Source organism: Canis lupus, chromosome 23, assembly GCF_003254725.2.
Source record: "Canis lupus dingo isolate Sandy chromosome 23, ASM325472v2, whole genome shotgun sequence".
Lineage (NCBI taxonomy): Eukaryota > Metazoa > Chordata > Mammalia > Carnivora > Canidae > Canis > Canis lupus.
The window spans coordinates 16,990,224-17,010,906 of record NC_064265.1 but is presented as its reverse complement, the minus strand read 5'-3'; the positions used below and the strand labels follow the sequence as shown (position 1 = coordinate 17,010,906).

Here is a 20,683-nt window from a genome sequence, read left to right as displayed (position 1 = left end):
CAGATCTGTGAGTGAAGCCTTTGGAAACCAGGTAACCACAATGCATACTGAGCCCAGCCAGTATTCTGATCAGTAATCCTCACTGGGACCGGCTCAATTTGCCAACACATAGTGTATTGATTAAAAAAAAAAAAAAAAAAGGTTTATTGAATTAAGCCACTAAGTTTTGAGACAGTTTGTCAAAGTTATTCTCAAAGCTGTACATGAGCTCCTAAAAAAAGCCCAAGAATTGCTTCTCTGAAAAAGAGTAAGAAAGGCAAATTAAAGATAACACAGTTGCCAGTTATTACTTTGCTTCTGATATAAACTTCAAATATCCTCTAAGGTAAGAATTTCATAATTACAACCAAAAGCAATTACAAACAGAGCACAGGACACTTGTGATTTCTAGAAGCCACAACAAAATGTTCTGCCCATAATTCATATGAAGTCCCAATCCCACTACTTCAGAATGTGACCATATTTTAAAGTAAGTTCTGAATGAGATGACTAAGTTAAGATGATGCCCCTAGGATAGACCCTAACCCAATAGGACTGATGTCCTTATAAGAAGAGGAAGAGACACCACGAGCATGCAGGGACAGAAGAACAACTCTGTGAAGCAGCAACAAAAGGGTGGAATGAATTCTGGCATCTGTAAGCCAAAGGAGACAGGCCTCAAAGGAAACTAAAGTGGCCAACACTTTGATCTTGGACTTCCAGACTTCAGAACTGTGAGAAAATAGATTTAAGCCACCTAAAAATGAGGTATTTTGGTTATGGAGGCCTTAGAAAACTGAGAAAACTAATGCATATTCTATGAGAAATCCTACTCATGCTTTTTTCACCTTCAAAAGGGAAATATGGCTAAAGTCACTAATTCAATCACAATTTACAAATATTGTATAAGTTTTTTTGGTGGTTATTATTTAGAAAATCATTGCAAAATAATTTGTTGTCCTTTCCAATTTCTCCACTTAAGGTGAGCCCAACCACATTTAGAAAAATACAGAGATTTATAGCTAGCAATGACAGGAGTTAAATGCATACACACAACAATTTAAAATGAATTTTTTTCCAAACAAAAACATTATTCTGTATTTTAAAAATGGCTATCCCTATGTGATCCAGTCATCTAAAATCTTTTAGTTATAAAACAAAACTTAAGTGATATTAAACAACAATAGGGTCTCTTCTGGCAAAGATTTAAATATTTATAATTAAGTGTGCAAAAATTACAGCCATTGTCAATTATACATCAATAAAAAAGTATTTTTATTATTGCTAATATAATATATAACATGGTGACTATAGTTAATATTAATGTATTATATACTTGAAATTTGCTTAAAGTACATCACAAGCATTCTCATCACAAACAGTAAGAGGTAATTACATGAGGTGATGGATATGTTAATTAGCTTGATTGTGGTAATTATTTCACAATATGTAAGTACCCTGAAACATCACATTGTACACCTTAAATATATACAATTTTTAATTGTTATTAGTACCTCAACAGAGCTGAAAAAAAATTTTAAGCAAAGCCAGGGGTAGTAAAGAGTTAGGTGGATGGCAAGGAACAATGTGTATTTTATTATAAATATTTTAATAAATACATAAACATAACTCATAATCGGCAGCTTTTGGGATGCGGCTGGATGCTAACCATGACCTCTGTTTTAAAAAGTCATAAATTCTCAAATAGTGAAAATAAGGTAGAAGAAAGATGAGGTTGGAAGGATGCTTAATCTAATTTAAAAAAGATAAAGTTTTTGTTTAGATTTTAAAATTGTGCCACTAGCCCTTCCCTGATATATAAACAATTAAGTTTCTAATTTCCAAGGATTCTTATTTACTAAGTGAGGTAAACAAGAAAAACAGTGGACCTCAATGTCTTTCAAAACATTTAAAAATATGAATATTTTGATAACTCTTAAGTATTTCAATAATATGATGATTTATATAAGTTTGGAGGGGGGACTTTTTTCCTTTAAACAGACCAAAGTAGGGCAGTCCTGGTGGGTCAGCAGTTTAGCACCGCCTTCAGCCCAGGGCGTGATCCTGGAGACCCAGGATCGAGTCCCACGTCGGGCTCCCTGCATGGAGCCTGCTTCTCCCTCTGCCTGTGTCTCTGCCTCTCTCTCTGTCTCTCATGAATAAATAGATAAGAAATCTTTAAGAAATAAATAAATAAATAAATAAATAAATAAATAAATAAATAAATAAATAAACAAACCGACCAAAGTAAATGAAATTAGATGACAGGTGTTAAAAGGTTTTGTGTGGACGGTAAGTATATTCTTCTTTCCTGCAGTAGTTATATCACGTTTGTTAAAAGTTTGATTATTGGACTCACTTTGTCAGCACATGTACTAAAATTAGAATGATACAGTGAAGATTAGCCTGACATGTACACAAGGATGACATGTGAATTTGTGAAGCGTTCCATATTTTGGTAACAGTAAGATGGCAGGCAAAAGGTACTATACATTAGGATTATCCTCTAGTCAATAAAGTTGTTTCCTATGGGGTAAAGAGTAACAATTCTGATACTGCTATTTATGTATCCTGGAATTAGCAGATGGCAAAAACCAGACTTCTCACTGTTGGAGAGGGAGTCTATAGATAAGCAAGGAAAGAAGTAGGTTAAGTGTACTGTATCACAGGGTATTGAAATAGAGTTGGGTCTAGATAACACTCATGTTTAGCTTATTATTGATACCTATGGTTGCATATAGAAATCGTTATAGATACATGTAGGTACACAGGTTAGTATACGCATATATCTAGCTGAAAGGCCTAGAAATAACAACATCCCATTAGCAATGAGCACTCTTAACACCAGATCTTGGTTGGTTAGTTCATTCCTTCTTTCTTTCTATTTTTTCCTTCCTTCCTTCCTTCTCTTTCTTTCTTTCTTTCTTTCTTTCTTTCTTTCTTTCTTTCTTTCTTTCTTTCCTTCCTTCCTTCCTTCCTTCCTTCCTTCCTTCCTTCCTTCCTTCCTTCCTTCCTTCTTTCTCTTTCTTTCTTTCTTTCTTTCTTTCTTTCTTTCTTTCTTTCTTTCTTTCTTTCTTTCTTTCTTTCTTTCTTTCTTTCTCTTTATTTTCTTTCTTGAGAGAGAAAGAGCACATAGATGTTGGGAGGGAAAGGCAGAGGGAGGGAGAGAGTGAGAATCTTAAGCAGGCTCCATGCCAGTGCAGAGCCAGGCAACACATGGTTTGTTCTCATGACTCTGAGATCATGACTTGAGCCAAAATCAAGAGTTATATGCTTAGCCAGTTGAGCCACCCAGGTGCCCCCAGATCTTGGTTTTTAATGCTATTCTGCAACAAAAGGAATCAGGACTCCTTGGAGAAATGCCTGATTCTAGGACTGGAGGCAGGATATATCTAAATGGAGCATCTTGTAGTGCCATGTAGTACCAGAAAGTTAAGTGTTCAAAAGGAAAAAAAAAATGATGAGGTTATGTCAAAGGGACACAGAAGACAACCTAAAAAGCTCCCAATGACCAAATGTGGAACAATTTGAGTGGCAAGATAAATAAAATAGTTATCAGTCAGCTTCAGGTGCCATAACAAAAGAACACAGATGGAATTTGTAAGTAAGAATAAACAGGAATTTATTTTTCACAATTCAGAAAGCTGAGAAATCTAAGATCAAGGTCCTAGCCAATTTTGTCCCTCATCAGGGCCCTCTTCCTGGCCTGCAGTTGGCCACCTTCCTGCTGCCTCACATGACTATGAGGTAGAGGGAGGATTGCACTGGAAGGTGATTGATATTATAAGAGCACCAATCCCATCATGAGCGCCCATCTTCCTGATTTCATTTAAACCTAATTACTTCACAAAGGCCCACCTCCAAACACCATCACAGGACCTTCAGAGAACAAGCAGTCTTCACCTAAAGCCAGGAGGTAACGTTTCAGAGAAGAGACTAAGAGGAGACTGCTAATCTCAGAAGGCATTCCAGGGGATTGAAGTAGAAGAGCATGGCAGAGGGGAAGGAATGGTGGTCCATGACAGCCAGTGAAGAGACCCAGGGCATGGTCAGGGATAACAACACTCCCATACTCTCTGAAAGCAGTGGGCTGACTGATCCTTAACCCTAGTTTCTCCTGCTCTAGGCCACATTCTCCACAACCACTAAAGTGACCTTCCCCTAACAGAAAGCTGATCCTATCACCACTTCCAGGGAATAGTTCATGTTCTGCCATTGCCCTGTGAGTCTCATCCCTTAAAAACAACAACAAATCATGTAAAATCCTTCCTTGATCCCAAGTCCTTCTTTAGATACCATCTTTTTCTTCATTCACAAGCAAAGTCTTTTCAAAGAATAATTCCTGTTGGCCCTCTCCACTTCCTCACCCACCATCCATCATTCAACCCAACTCTAGTCCAGCATCTATTCCTACCTTGCCATTGGCAGGGCTCCACCTTAGAGCATCGGTGGATTACTAATTGCCTCACTTATTTTAGGTGACTTCCCCACAATTTTTGACACTGTTTACTGAAACTTACTGTTGAGACATTATTTCTTTCATTTATTCAATAGTTACAAAGTACCTCCAAAGTACCAGGCATGTTCTACTTGCTTAGAATATATCAACAAAGGCCCTTTCCCTTGTGGAGCTTATCTTTCAGTAATAAACAGGGTTCAGGGAAGATATAAACCACAGCACAACACAACTATTAAAAAGTAAATTACATAGTATTTTAATAAGTGATAAATGCCATAGGAAATAGAAAACTTCAGTTAGAATAAAGGAAGTCAGGAATGGATGGGGGGAGGCAGTTGAAATATTAGAAAGGGTAGTCCCTTCCATCCTCTCATTTCCTATATAATGGTGCTTTTTTCCTTCATCCACATGTTAAATGATATTTTTCTTCTCACTCTTCACTCTCTCCTTGGACAATTATTTTCATACCCAAGGCTTCCTTTAAAACTATATGTGGACAAGTCCCAGGTGTAATCACCATCCACATGCCCCTCAGGCACACACATAAGGTATCTCATCCTGTGATGGCTCTGTCACAAACCAGTGATTCTTAGGGTAATGTGCTGGACTGAATTATTTGTCTATTTTACCAATCAGAGCTGAGAATGCATCTAATGTCAAAAACTGTCACACTTTCTTGAAGTTCTTTCGGGGGGGGAGGACAGAGGGAGAGAATTTTTTTTATTATTTAAATTCAATTAATTAACATATAGTATATTAGTTTCAGAGGTAGAGTTCAGTGATTCAACAATCTTATATAATATCTAATGCTCATTACATCACATGCCCTCCTTAATGTCCACCACCCAGTTACTCCATCCTTCTACCCTCTTCCCCTCTAGCAACCCTCAGTTTTAAGAGTCTCTTATGGTTTGTCTCCATTTCTGATTCCATCTTTATTTTTCCCTCCTTTCCCCTTTGATTTTGTTTCTTAAATTCCACATGAGTGAGATCATATAATTGTCTTTCTCTGATTGACTTATTTCGCTTAGCATAATACCCTCTAGGTCTATCCACATTGTTGCAAATGGCAAGATTTCATTTTTTGATGGGTGAGTAGTATTCCATTGTATATGTCTTCTTTATCCATTCATCTGGTGATGGTCATCTGGGCTCTTTCCACAGTTTGGATATTGTGGACATGGCTACTATAAACATTAGGGTGCAGGTGTCCCTTTGGATCACTACATTTGTATCTTTGGGGTAAATCCCAGATAGTACAATTGCTGGGTTGTAGGATAGCTCTATTTTCAACTTTTTGAGGAACCTCCATACTGTTTTCCAAAGTGGCTGTACCAGCTTGCATTCCTGACAGCAGTGTAAAAGGGTTCCCTCTTGGGAGAGAAGACAATCTAAATCAGGCTCCACCCCATCTGGGCCTAATCTCACAACCCTGAGATCATGACCTGAGCTGAAATCAAGAGTTGACCACTTAATCAACTGAACCATCCTCATGTCTCTCTTGAATTTCAAGGGCTATTTCTGAGGTATAGCAAAGGGGCCAAGGCATAGCAAAAGGGCCAAGACAAAGGTCAGAGTTTCTGCACCAGGGAGATAGTCAGTTCCAGGGAGTCCTCTTAAACTCTGGAGCCTGTTTTCTTCCAAATTTCTGATGGGACCTGTGACTATTTTTGCACCAATATTATCTTCTGAGGAAAACATGTCTTTATTTTTCTACTTCCACCTCTTCTTCCAATTGCACTTCAAAAATCCTTTGGTTTTTGGGCAGCCCAGGTGGCTCAGCGGTTTAGCGCCGCCTTCAGCCCAGGGCGTGATCCTGGAGACCCGGGATCGAGTCCCACGTCGGCCTCCCTGCATGGAGCCATGGAGCCTGCATCTCCCTCTGCCTCTCTCTCTCTCTATATATATATATATATGTGTGTGTGTGTGTGTGTGTGTCTCATAAATAAATAAAACATTTTTAAAAATCCTTTGGTTTTTAAAGATGTGTGTATGTGTGTGCATGCACACGTGCACATGGGAACTTTTTCTTGGTCTGAGAGACTCAGGGCTGGCTATTCTACATCCCACTGAACCTTTGTGATCTCAAGATCCAATGTTTCCACAGCATCTACCACTTCAGATTTATCCCCAATTTCTGATGTGTCCACCATTATCACACCAGTGACCCAAAGATAACCTTCCAAATGCTAATACCTGCCACAAAAGATAAACTTATAATATGTGACAGCTGTGAGTTCATAAGAACAAGCTTATATACAGCACTAATGAGCAGAAAGAAATACTAGAGCTGAGGCAGATTCATTTGTTGAAGGGCATGTGAAATTGGAGCAGAAATTAGACTTTTTAGAGAAATTGAAAAGCTATTATTGAGAAAGTATCTCATTGGCAATATAATGATGTCGCATCTCAGAAATGGTTTTGGGAGATCATAAAAGACAATTTTGCCTAACAAATGTTAGAAATTACTAATAAAAGAATCTTGAGGAATTTAGGACACAGTTAAGGCTAAATTTTTAGAGATAAGTTTCTTTTATTGAAATAACTCACCCAATAATATTTGCTTCACTGGATAAGGATAAAAAGGGACTTTTTTGCATCCCACCACAATGTATTAATGCTGAGTCTATTAAAAAAGTACATTTAGTTCTCAGATTCTGGCTATCAAACTTTCATCTCCCTAGATTGCCTTAAAGAAAAAGGAGAAAGAGAACTAATTTAACACTGCTAAGTAAAAAGAAACAAAAATATAAATCTTAAAAGAATATAAACTATCTGGGAACAAAAGATCTACTATTTGCTCACTCAAGAAGACAAAGCCCCTATGAATTCATGAGGATAAAAACGTGACCTGAAGTGACATAATTAAATGTAGAGGCCAATAATTATAGTTTGTTGAGACTGAAAAAGCAAATTATGCTCTATTTTAGAATGTTTCAATATAGAACATTTAGCAGTAATAGGATGGATAAATTGCATGCATGCACACTCGTGCATGTTGGCACATGTTTATGATTCCTGGAGGTGGGTAAAATGTTTTGGAGAAATAGCTCAAAAAATAATCACTACGGTGGGAGGGGAGTCGATGAAAATTAATGGAGATGACAGAAGTTGGGAGAACCCAGAAGATACAAGTGGCTAGGAGCATTTTCTGGAGAGTGAGCAATGTGATACTCAGCTATTTAGTGAAATGAGCAGGGCTTAACAAAAAGCACTCTAGGCAGAATGATGAACACATTTGCAAAATCCTTCCGTGTTCTGATTTTTTTCTATGAGACCCTACTTACTAAGTACCTACAGGCATAGATAGAATATGCTCTAGTCCCTCTAGAGCCACAGAAGTGCAAGGGCATTCCCATCAGCCCAGGGTGTTCTCCACTACAGAAAGGTGAAGGAAGTGTGCTGGAGAAAGAGACAAAGAGGCAGGGGAGCCACAACTAACGGGATGGCCATGGAAACAGGGAGAAAAGGAATTCCACAGGACTGACTGGATGTGAGAAAGAGAATAAGGGAAGGGAAGATCCCTCATTTCCAGTCTGGCTTGGATGATGGGGTGGGTATCGGCATCATGAACATAGATACAGGGGGAGCAGGTATGGGAGAAGAAACTAGATCAATTTGGAATATATTAATTCATGCCTAGGAAATCCAAAGTTGAGGATAGTCAATGGGTAATATCATTATGGATGGGTTTTTTTTTTTTTTAGGTTTTATTTATTTATTCATTCATTCATGAGAGAGGCAGAAGCACAGGCAGAGGGAGAAGTAGGCTCCCTGGGGGAAGCCCGATGCAGGACTTGATCCCAGGACCCCGAGGTCACAACCTGAGACAATGGCAGATGCTCAACCACTGAGCCACCCAGATGCCCCTCATTCTGCATGTTAACAGTCTCTTAAAGTCTTATCCTTAGAGGTTCTGAACTCTGGTATCATAGAAATGTTCTCAACTCATAGAAGTCTGCTCCCATTAAGTAGATAGTTAAACAGATTTGATATTTCAACAGTTCCAATACTGCTCTAAATGCAAACTTCTTATAGAGAGAAAAGAGAACTGGATGATACATTCGAGAACCATGGAATATACTCTGGCTGAAGAAAACTGGCAGCACCTTAATCACAAATTTTAGGGCCTGCCTGCCCCCGAAGTTACAACTAGGATTGGCAGCTTTAGCCAATAAAAATCCACGATGCTCAGTTAAATTTGAATTGCTAAAATAATGCAGCAGTTGGGACATATTTATACTAAAAACTACAGTATGTAGGGCACAAACTGAAAAACTCCTTGTTTATCTGAAATTCAAATTTTATTTGGCACCCTGTATTTTATCCGGTAACCCTAGTAGCAATGTTATTTGTGTACTCTACATTGTTAGCATTCAAGTCATCCTTCTTATAGAAAGGCATACAAAAAGCTATTTACATATTAAGTATGGTTTTCTTCACTTACTTTATGAAAGTAATAAAAGCAGTATATTTATATGGGGCATTTGGGACATTTCTCAAAAAGGATCACATTTCTCTCATGTTGCATGAAGACATGTATTAATGTGTCTTAACACCAATGAGATCGATGACTAGAAAGTTCTTTTAAATATAAGCAGCACCTTAAAGTGGGAAACACATATTAATATATAAAATGTTAAATCCAGGCTCAATGAACATAACTTATTTGTAAGGGATTTAGTTAAAAAATAAATACACTGGACTATGATTCATCATGATAGTCTCATTAGTTTCAAGGTTCATGTAGGCCATGACTGCTTTCTAGATGCCAAACTTTCCCATTTGGTCACCTGCCTCCTGGGGATTGGGTTCAGGGAGATGTATGATTCAGACCTCTGAATAACATTTTATAAACTAGAGTGGCAAGACACTCATTGGAAGAATTATCAATAGACTTTATAAGAACAAATGGTAGATGACTCTTAAGACTAAAACCGACTTGTCATTTCACTGATTAATTCAATACTTTTTAAACCAAGGAAGTATTTATATGCAATATATTTAAAACTCATGAATAAATAGATTGATGCTGTTTTATGCAAAATAGGACCTATGAATACCAGTGTGGTTGTCCATCTGCCTTTAACTGATGTGTTGTTTTAACTGGAAAATAAAAAGTCACGTTAGACACAATTTTCCTCCCCGCTCTAGGATCAGTAGACATTGCCCAGGTAGCACAACTGATTTCAGATCATTTTATAAGACCCTGCAATTTGCTGCAGTGTAGAATCTGTTCATGAGATAATTATGTGCAAGTATCCTGAAAAAATTCTATGTGCCCAAGAATGCAAAGTGCTATCATCATCATTTACTATATAGGGAAATCTGGCACCTTTCATGAGTATTGTGATAATAAGCAGGTTAGGAAAAAAAATAAACATCATAGCGGCCATGGTAGTGAAGATGGGATTGTCATAATTCTGAATCCTGAAGACAGATGTCTGACTAGACAACCAAATGAGTATTTTACCTTTGTCCTATTCAAGTCAAATTCAAATAGGTCAAGGACTTTTACCACTTTCAGTGAAAAAAAGCGGGTAGTGCTGACCATACTGTCAGGCTGTCTTTTCCACCAGGTCCAATTTAAGAAAAGCATGTGTGATCTTGAAACACTAATGGTGGCCTATTTCATCTTGTTGCACCTATTCCAACCCCCCTCCCTCTTTCCTCCTAGTTCATGGCAACACTTATTATCTAGCATGTTCACTCTCCTTACCACCAAGCAATACCAGCCTTTAACATACAGATAAGTTCTACCTATTGCATGAAAACTTCTCTTACCAAACCAGCAAACAAAGATGGCTGACACCAAATTGAAAAAGCTCTACAGCTCATACTCTTCCTTAATCACACTTTTATCACTCAATAAATATGTACTGAACACCTACTACAGCCAGGTACTGCTGTAGATGTTGGAACATAACTGAATGAAACACAACAAAAAAACCCTGGCCTCACAGCATTTACTTTATGCTAAGAGAGACAATGTATATATAAGTAAATAAATATAAGTTGATTAAGTCCTATGAAGAAAATAGATGTTATTTTAAAGTAAAAGTATATTTCATGAGTTAGCATTTAACTGTTCTGTGGCACCAAGCAGCTATTTGACCTTTGGAGGCTCTCAATTTTCTCATTTATATGAGAGAGATTTGTAAGATCTATTCCTATTTTGAAATGCTATGTCTATCAATTAAGCTTTCAAAACATCTTAATGATACATATATGCAGTTTTATAAGGAAGATTAAATTTCTTTTTCAGTATGACCTAAGCATTGAGGATAGAATCAACACTGTTTTCATAATTAGAGCACTTGCTACTCAAAAACAAACCTGTAAGCAAGTAATTTTTGATGATGTATTACTTTTTCTACACTACTCAAGCCTGTTTTTTATTTATTTAAACCAAACAAAGGATTTTTTTATTCTAAAAGACAACTAGCACATATTTCAAAGTCACTTTTAAGAATTCATCCTTTTTAACTATAGATGTCTTAGACTGAATCCTCACTGTATTTCCTCATAAAATGCTGGGCAAACAAATCTTAAATCTGTAATCTTATGAGACTGCAGAAGAAAGCAAAGCATTCCTCTTTCATCTCTTAAACATAAATTCCATAACTCTGAATATATGAAAAACCTTTGCCATGGCCTTTGGTAGCTTTCTCATGATTGATTTCATTCTGTCTCGCTCCTCTTGATAAGTAAATCATTTGCTAAACCCCAACAAAGAAAGCTATCTATAACAACAGATTCATAGTGATTTGGGGAGTACAGAAAAGCCTTCTTCACCCACAGGTCTTCCCTGATGCCAATGTCTACATCTCACAATTAGTGGTCTCTTCCTTTGTGTTAAACACTGTAGATGTTCCCAGAAAATTGATAAGGAGAAATGAGAGAGAAAAGATTAAAACATAGGCAACCAATGGCGATAGTATTGATAAACTGGTTGACAATGAGTTACAGAACAATAGCCGAATATACTGAGTTTAAGGCCACATGGGAAGCATCTTCATACTAGAGCTCCTAAAATTAGAGTGTGAAATGAAAACAAAGTAGATGAATAAAGAAGGATGAAACTCTAAAGAATAAGGGAGGAAGAATTATTATTATTTTTTAAGACTTTTTATTCATAAGAGACACCAAGAGAGAGGCAGAGACACAGGGAAAGGGAGAAGCAGGGTCCCTGGGATCCCAGGATCACGCCCCAAGCCAAAGGCAGATACTCAACCACTGAGCCACCCAGGCATCCCAAAGAGGAAGAATTATGTCACTTTTTATGACAACTGCTCTTTGCTGACTATAACTCTGACATGATGAGAAAAACTGTCTTCTTTCATACATGGTTTTGCTGACATTCTGCTCTGCCATATTAAGTTGTTGTCTCTAGTAACCTAAAATTATGGTTTAATAAAAGCAATTGTCCACTGTATGACTTCTACATTTCTGTGTAAAATTTGAAGAATGAGTGTCCATTTTTACCACCATTTTACCCTTGCTAAATTGCTAATTTCCCTCCCTCCTAATAAGCAAGGAGCTAAATGGTTTACCTAAACTTTTTTCTTATTCAACTCACTGAAATGGAAGGCAGGAAGCTTTTACTTTCTCTAGAAGCATCAACCTTAAAAATTTCCATATTCCCAACTCCCAACACCACTGAAATTAATTCTAACAATCTGAATATTTATAAAAATAATCTCCTCTTCTCTCTTCTAAACACAATAACTACAGATTTTCAAAACAGAAAGAAATAAAGACTTTATTCAGTACCAAATTCATTGTGTTACATTTGGGAATTAACTGTTATCTGTGTAGTCCATGGGATGCCAACTCTTTATGGAGAAAATAAATCAATTTAGCTATGACCCTGGTGTGGCTAAATGGAATGATACCTTGACACTGTGGGGCTGTGGAAAATTAGCTATCCTCTTTGTGCTTTACCAATACAACAGGAAAATGACCTGTCAAATATGTTAGAAAGATTACCAAATGAACATTTTTAAAATAAAAGGTACAGGGATACCATATTCACTCAAATAATTTCTACTCTCCCCTTTTCCTCAAATGTTGGCAGTTTAAATAGAGGAAAGGGAGAATGAGAAACAGAAAAAGTAAAATAAGGATTGCATTTTGCTTTGTTACCACATTTAGAGATTGTCACCTTAATTTATTGTATCAACACTGAAAGATTCAATGCTTTTAAGCTGATTTTTTTTAAGATTTTATTTATTTATTCATAGAGACAGAGAGAGAGAGAGAGAGAGAGAGAGAGGCAGAGACACAGGCAGAGGGAGAAGCAGGCTCCATGCAGAGAGCCTGACGTGGGACTCGATCCAGGGTCTCCAGGATCATGCATGCCCTGGGCTGCAGATGGCGCTAAACCGCTGTGCCGCCGGGGCTGCCCTGCTTTTAAGATGATTACTCAATCTCTTTCCTCTCCTTTCTCAAATTTATATTAAGTATAAACTAACAAGCTTTGTTAGTGGTCATTGTCTAAGAAAAGAAACAGATCACACTCAAAAGGAGGGCTCTTGATAGTTAATGAAAAGATGAAGAATTCTAGACAGAGTCATCACAAATTCAATATACCAACAAAAAATAATAAAAGTGACTGAGGACCAAACCAAAAATGATATAACAATAATTCATAACACAAAGGAAACACTTAGGATAAGCAAACAAAAAAGTATTTAGTACAATGATAGTCACTTGTCACTGATAAAAGGTACAATTAAAAATAAAGATTCATGGGCAGCCCGGGTGGCTCAGTGGTTTAGCGCTGCCTTCAGCCCACGGTGTGATCCTGGGGCCCTGGGATGGAGTTCCGCGTCGGGCTCCCTGCATGGGGCCTGCTTCTCCCTCTGCCTGTGTCTCTGCCTCTCTCTCTCTCTGTGTCTCTCATGAATGAATAAATAAGATCTTTAAATAAATAAATAAATAAATAAATAAATAAATAAATAAAATAAAAATAAAGATTCATGAACCATAACATATTTGCACTAAATTGCATAAAAATTAACAAAATATGAGCTATTAATAAAATCCACTATTATGAAATGATATGTGCCCCCCCCAAATTCACTACTCTGAGATCCTAACCCCCAATGGGATGGTATAAAGAGTGGGGCCTTTGCAAGGTGGTTACATCATGTAGGCAAAGCCCTCTTAAATGGGATTGAATGAGACTAGTGCCCTTTTAAGAGAAATCCCAGAAAGCTCTCTTGTCCCTTCAACATATGTTAGACACAGGGAGAAGAGAGCCTTTTGTGTACTAAGAAGCAAGCCTCACTAGACACCAAACCCGCCAGTGCCTTGATCTTGGATCTCACAGCCTATACAGCTGTGAGAAATAAATTTCTGTTGTTTATAAAACCCCCAGTCCATGACATTCTGTTATAAGCCTGAATTGACTAAGATAACCATTAAATTAAAAAACAAAACACACAATAGTAGATGGAGATTTTTACACACCAACTTATCATTGACATAAATAAGGATTTGGAAGATCTGAATAATTTGTCAATAAATATAGTCAGATAAACATATATTGAGTTCTGTGACCAAAAATAAAATACAGTCTCTTCAAAGAATCTGCAAAACTTGCATAAGCTTTACTACATTTCATGTGTAGCAGACTATTCCTTTGGTGACTTGCCAGTGAAGCACTTTTACTAGTAAGCATGCCCTTGTATACTCCTTTCATATATTATTTCTGGGCTTGGCCCATGTGACTGGCTTTAGCCAATTAGCAAGTGTTATGCTAGCAGTTGTTTGGTAAGGCTTGTACATGGAGGCTCTATTTTTTGTAACTCTAATTCCTGAGATACTCTCTCTCAGCTCTCAGCCACCATAATGTAGGAAATTAAGCCTGATTTATCCATATAAAGAAAACACATGGAAGTAAATCAAGGACAAAGCCAATAGTCCCAGGTGAGCTCCCAGCAAATGGCCAATATCAACCACCATTGGAAGAGACTTTTCCCACCCTAGTTGAGCTGCCCAGTTGATGCTGCATGGAGCAGATATAAGCTATCCTCAAAAAACCCTGACCAATTTGTAGAATTTGAGCAAATAACTACTTTAGTATCAATCCACCCATTTGGGGGTAAATGATTATCTGAATCATCAGAGTTTAAAGAATCTCTTAACTTATTCTGAAAAACTGTAATTATAGAAGGTTTATTCTGTGACATAATAAAATCAAATAAAAAGAATAAGATTCAACTAAAGAAAAAGCCCCAAAACATTGAAATACAAAATCACCCATATATATATATATATATATATACATATATATATATATATACACACACAAGTTACTTATAAGTGAAAGAGATCAAATTTTAAAAAGGATTTAGAAAATAAAGACAATGAGAATGATACACATAAAAATTAATAAAATCAATATACTTAAAAGGATTGAAGTTCTACAAAGTACGTTCACCAACTACACTGGCATGAAACTAGGCAGCATTGACAGAAGGAAATTTATGGAATTCATAAATCTATATGAATTAATCTGTAAAAATTAAACAACACACTCCTAAATAAACAATTGATTAAAGAAATTAGAAGGATAGCTGGAAAATGCCTTGAGATGAATGAAAATGAAAATACAACATACCAAAACATATGGGACATCACTATATCAGTGCTTATTGGGGAATTTACAGCTATAAATGTCTATATAATAAAAGAAGAAAGATCTTAAAAATATTTTCTAACTTACTACCCTAAGTAACTAGAAACAGAAGAGCAAACTAAATTCCAAGCAAGCAGAAGGAAGATAGTAATAAAGATTAATACAGAAATAAAGAATCAAAAAAACAATAGAGAGAAGCAATAAAACAAAAGTTCATTTTTTAAAAATCAACAAAATTGACAACTTTTAGTTAAACTAAGAAAAAAGTGAAAGAGAAGACTCAAAAAACTAAAATTAGGAATGAAAGAGGAAACACTCCTGTTGACCTTAAAGAAGTAAAAGGAAAAACAGAACTATACTGTGAACAATGGTACCGAATTAGATGACCTAGAGGGAATGGAAAAATTACTAGAAACACAGAAAAACACAGAAAATGACTAAAGGAGAAAAAGAAAATTTGAATGGAGTGATAAAATGTTGAATTAATATTTTTAAAAACTTCCCACAAAGGAAAATCCAGGAACCAGATGACTTCACTGATGAATTCCACCAATGTGTAAAAGAAGGAACAGCAATCTCTCAAAAACTGTACTAAGAAACAGAAGAGGAAGGAATACTTTGTACCTCATTCAATGAGGACGATATTACCATGATACCAAAACCAAAGGCATAATAAGAAAAATATAGACCAATATCTCTTATGAATATAGACATTAAAAATTCAACAAGCACTAGCACATCGATGTGGATGGAACTGGAAGGTATTATGCTGAGTGAAATAAATCAATCAGAGAAAGGAAATTATCTCTGCTTTCACTCATATGTTTAATATAAGAAATAATACAGAGGATCATAGGAGAAGCGAGGGAAAACTGAATGGGAAGTCATCAGAGAGGGAGACAAACCGTAAGAGACTCTGAACCACAGGAAACAAACTGAAGGTTGCTAGAAGGGAGGTGGGTAGGTAGGTGGCATAACTGAGTGACGGGCATTAAGGAGGGCACGTGATGTGATGAGTACTGGGTGTTATGTGCAACTGATGAATCACTGAACTCTTATCTCTGAAACTAATGGAAACTAATGATGTATTATATGTTGGCTAATTGAATTTAAATAAAAAAAAACCCACTAGGACACTGAACCTAACAACATATAAAAAGGATTATACACCATAACCAAGTGAAATTTATCCCAGAAATTCAAGATCGGTTTGAAATATGAAAATCAATCAATGTAATGCACTACGTTGACAGAATGAAAGAAGTCATTTCAATAGATGCAGAAAAAGCATTTGACAAAATCCAACTCTTTCATGATAAAAGCTAGGAATAGAAGGAAACTTCCTCAACCTAATAAAAGACATCTGAACAATTCTCAAGCAATATCACATTTAATGATAAAAACTAAAAATGTCCACTCATAAAGGTAAACACAAATATATTTTTAAAAAATTTTTCCTGATACAAAAAGGGAGACTTTCCAATGCCCTCCTCATCCTTTTTCCTAGTGCATTTGCCTTAGAAAACTTGTCATTGTAGGCCTCTAGGTGGCTCAGTTGGTTAAGTGTCTGGCTCGATTTTGGCTCAGGTCATGATGTCAGAGTTTGAGATCCAGCCCGCTGTCAGGTTCCATGCTAGGCAGGGAGCTGCTTTAGATTCTCTCTTTCTGTCTCTCTTTTTCCCTCTGCCCTCTCCCCACTTCTTCTCTCTCTGCCTCTCTAAAAACAAAGAGACAAAACCTTGTCATTGTGAATCTTTTCTCTGTCCCTTGAAGATACACATAAATCTTTTTAAAACCTAAATAAGCCTCTGGTCAGTTTTACAACCAGGAGTCTTTTTCTTAAGGATCTGGGAGCCATCTCCTAAAAATGTAACCATTAAAGAAGAGAGTGCCCCTACCTCCTAGTTCCCATGAGAGGGTAAGAATCTAACTTCAGCTGGCACCTGGCTCCAAGTTACAAACCTACCTCCTGTCATAAAGATATGAATTTTTTCTTTTGGATAAAGGCAATTAGCAAACATAGGGGGGTATCCCAATTACCAGGTGAATTTAGGATGAACTATGTGTGACAAATGCTTCTGTCAATTCCACTTACTTGAAGACTAGTTATCATTCATCCTGAAAACAGGTATGCAAACATGTATGCAAACATTGCGGCATCTGCTTAGTTGTATCATTCCATCTTTACATTTTCTTTAGTGAATTACCTGTGATGCAGACCCCATTCTGGTTTAATGCTTATTCAATAATAAAACTGTTTTATTTCTCTTTGACTTTTGTGGAGAGTTTGTCTGGATTGGCAGGAGATTTTTTGTTGTTGTTGTTTATATTTCCCTAACATCTCCTAAGATCAGGAATATGACAAGGATGTCTGCTGTCATAATTTCTACTCAAAATTGTACTGGAATTTCTAGACAGAGGAATTAGGCAGGAAAAGAAAAGACTTATGCACTGGAAAAAAAAAAGGAGAAAAACTATTTCTATTCACAGATGACATGATCTTGTATGTAGAAAATCTTAGAAAATATACAAAAACAATTGCAGCTAAGGCTGCATGATCTAAGATCAATACAAAAAAATCAATTCTATTTATATACATTAGCAATGAACAATCCAAGACTAAATTAAGACAAGTTCATTTAAAAGAGTATCATAAAAGAATAATAAACTTAAGAATAAATTCAACAAAAGAAGTATACTACTTGTATACTGAAAATTATAAAACATTGTTGAGAAAAAAGATGACCTAAATAAAAGGAAAACATCTTGTGTTCAAAGACTGGAGGACAATATAGTTCAGATAGCTGAATTAGCTTTCTCTTATTGTTACAACAAATTACCACAAACTTAATGGCTTAAAACACAAATGTATTATCTTCCAGTTCTAGATGGTTCCAAAAAGACTCTGCCAGGCCAAAATCAAGGCTTTGGCAAAGCTGCATTCTTTTCTGAAGGTGCAGAGGAAGAATCCATTCCTTTTCCTTGCCTTTTCCAGCTTGTAAAGACCACCCCCATTCCTTGACTCATGGTCCCTTCCATTTTCAAAGCCAGCAATGACCAGTTCAGGATTTGACATAACACATCACTCTGACACTCTCCTGCTTCTCTTTCATATTTAAAGTCACTCATCATTACATTGGGAGCAGCACCTCTATCTGCTACCTTATTCCCCATGTCATGTGACATACATATTCACAAGTTCCAAGGACTGTATTAGGATTGTGAGTATCTTGAGGCAGCAGGTAGCAGTGCAGGGAGCTGGAGGAGTTCACTTTTCTGCCGATTACAATGGGAACATTCGCAAAACTGATCTACAGATCCAACTCAGCTGAGGTTTTCTGCAGAAATTGACAAGCTAATCCTAAAATTTATATGATAACACACAGGACACAGAATAGTCAAAATAATCTTGAAAAATAAGAGCAGAATTGGAGGACTCACACTTCCTATTTTTAAAACTTACTACAAAGCTACAGTAATCAAGACTGTGTGACAGGTATAAGGGTAGGCATATTTCAAATAAATCTTTATATTTATGGTCAAATGATACTTGATAACAAAGCCAAGACAATGCAATGGGGAAAGAATTATGTCTTTTCAACAAACTGTGGTAGGACAATTAGATATCCACATGCAAAAAAATTAACTTAAAACACTATCTCACATCATATGTAAAAACTCTAAATGTATCACAGACCTTTTGTTTTTCAAGATTTATTTATTTATTCATGAGAGACACACAGAGAGAGAGGCAGAGACACAGGCAGAGGGAGAAGCAGGCTCCATGCAGGGAGCCCGATGTGGACTTGATCCTGGGTCTCCAGGATCAGGCCCTGGGCTGAAGGCGGTGCTAAACTGCTGAGCCACCCAGGTTGCCCTGTATCACAGACCTAAACATAAGAATTAAAAGTATAAAACTCTTAGAAGAAAATATAGATATAGGTCTTTATGATCTTGAATTAGACCTTGATTTCTCACATAGGATACTTAAGCACAGCAACTAAATCAGAAGTTGGCTTTCATCAAAATTAAAAATTTTTATGCTTGAAAGACACTACAAGAAAGTAAAAAAAGAATCCACAGAATCCTGGAAAAATATTTGTAGGTCATATACCTAATAAGGGCCTGGTACACAGAACAAGAATTCTTATGATTCAATAATTAAACAAAAATAATCCAATTTACTAATAAGCAAAAAAAACAAGTTACAAGGAAATTGCATTAGTCACAAGGAAATGCAAATCAAAACCACAATGAGATAATACATCATTATCTAAGATGACTAAAGTCAAAAAGACAAATACCAATAAATGCTGAGGATGCTGGGGAGAGACTGCAATCCTCATATGTTGCTGGTGGGAATATAAAATGGTGCAGCCACTTTGGAAGACATCTTGGCAGTTAGCCAAAGAGTTAAACACAGAGTTACCACACATTGAGGAGTATGACTCCAGACTGTGCCAAAATCCTATGTGTAATCTTTCAGGCTGACCATAGGCAGTTGCAAAGCTTTGATGAGCAGATCTCACGGAGTCTACGTTGCCCTCTCCACACCAGACCTGTTGCATTGTGGGTGTGTTATAGTTCCTGGAAGAAGTAGCATTCAAGCACTCAGCCTACTCAACCCCAACCAGCCATGTTCATATGTATAGCTACATTTCTAGCCCAGAGGCCTCCTTACAGAGACCTTAACTGGCACACTTTCTAGGAACCTCAGCTAAGACCACTTTAGGGGGGCCCTGGCTGAGATCGGGCTTTCAGCTGCTGGCAACACTTCCACATACTATTAATGAATAGCTGTACACATTGTAAGTATATAAAAACATGGAAGAATTTCAGGGTAGTAGTTACTCCTGGTGAGGAAAGGGAAACATAGTTGGGAGAGGCCTCCAATTGAATCCATAACATTTTTTTAAAGAGTTTTTTTCTTAAGTAAAGATAATAAATTTATTAAAACATTGTGCATAAAAGGATATTTGTTAATGTTTGAAATATTTCATAATATAAAGTAAGAAATATTGAAATAATGGTTAACATTACACACTGGGAATATATGCGACTGTAATTTCTTTTTTTTAAGATTTTATTTATTTATTTGACAGAGAGAGAAAGAGAGCACAAGCAGGGGGTGTAGCAGAGGGAGAGGGAGAAGCAGACTCCCTGCTGAGCAGGGAGCCTGATGTGGGGCTCAATCCCAGGACTCCGGGATCATGACTTGAGCTAAAGGCAGATGCTTAATCAACTGAGCCACCCAAGTGCTCCTCTTGATACATTTATTTATTTTTCAACCTCTTGATACACTTATTTATTTTTCAAAATTTTCTAGCCAATGCAAATTTCTTTTATAATGCTAACAAATAATACATGTGTCTTTCAAAAATCTATCACTACCAGTAAATTTACTTAAGCGGAGATTGTTTAAAAAATGAACCAGGAGGGGCACACAGCTGGCTTAGCTGGTAGCACACCCAACTCTTGAACTCAGGATTGTGACTACAAGCTTCACATTGGGCATAGAGATTACTTTTTAAAAAAACACTTTAAAAACCAGCATTAAAATCTCATTGTGGTATAAAAATCTCCACATGCATTTGTTAATA

The 20,683-nt window shown here is 36.7% G+C and overlaps 1 protein-coding gene and 1 non-coding gene across 15 annotated transcripts in view; one reads left to right on the top strand and one right to left on the bottom strand.

The window, feature by feature from the left end:
* Positions 1 to 20,683, bottom strand: part of NEK10 (NIMA related kinase 10) — a 226,885-nt gene that overhangs the window by 95,175 nt on the left and 111,027 nt on the right. Inside the window, exon 24 of one of the 14 annotated variants that reach the window (XM_049100031.1) lies at positions 14,605 to 16,800. The exons of the other annotated variants lie outside the window; for them this stretch is intronic. Within the exon in view, the coding sequence (XP_048955988.1) occupies position 16,800 (1 nt within the window). The 3' untranslated portion in view covers positions 14,605 to 16,799. Of the gene's footprint in view, positions 1 to 14,604; positions 16,801 to 20,683 lie in introns of those variants that run through there. 14 annotated transcript variants of the gene reach the window in all.
* LOC112668935 (U6 spliceosomal RNA) lies at positions 2,331 to 2,437 on the top strand. The gene has a single exon (XR_003141959.1). It is a non-coding gene; the product is annotated as a U6 spliceosomal RNA (small nuclear RNA).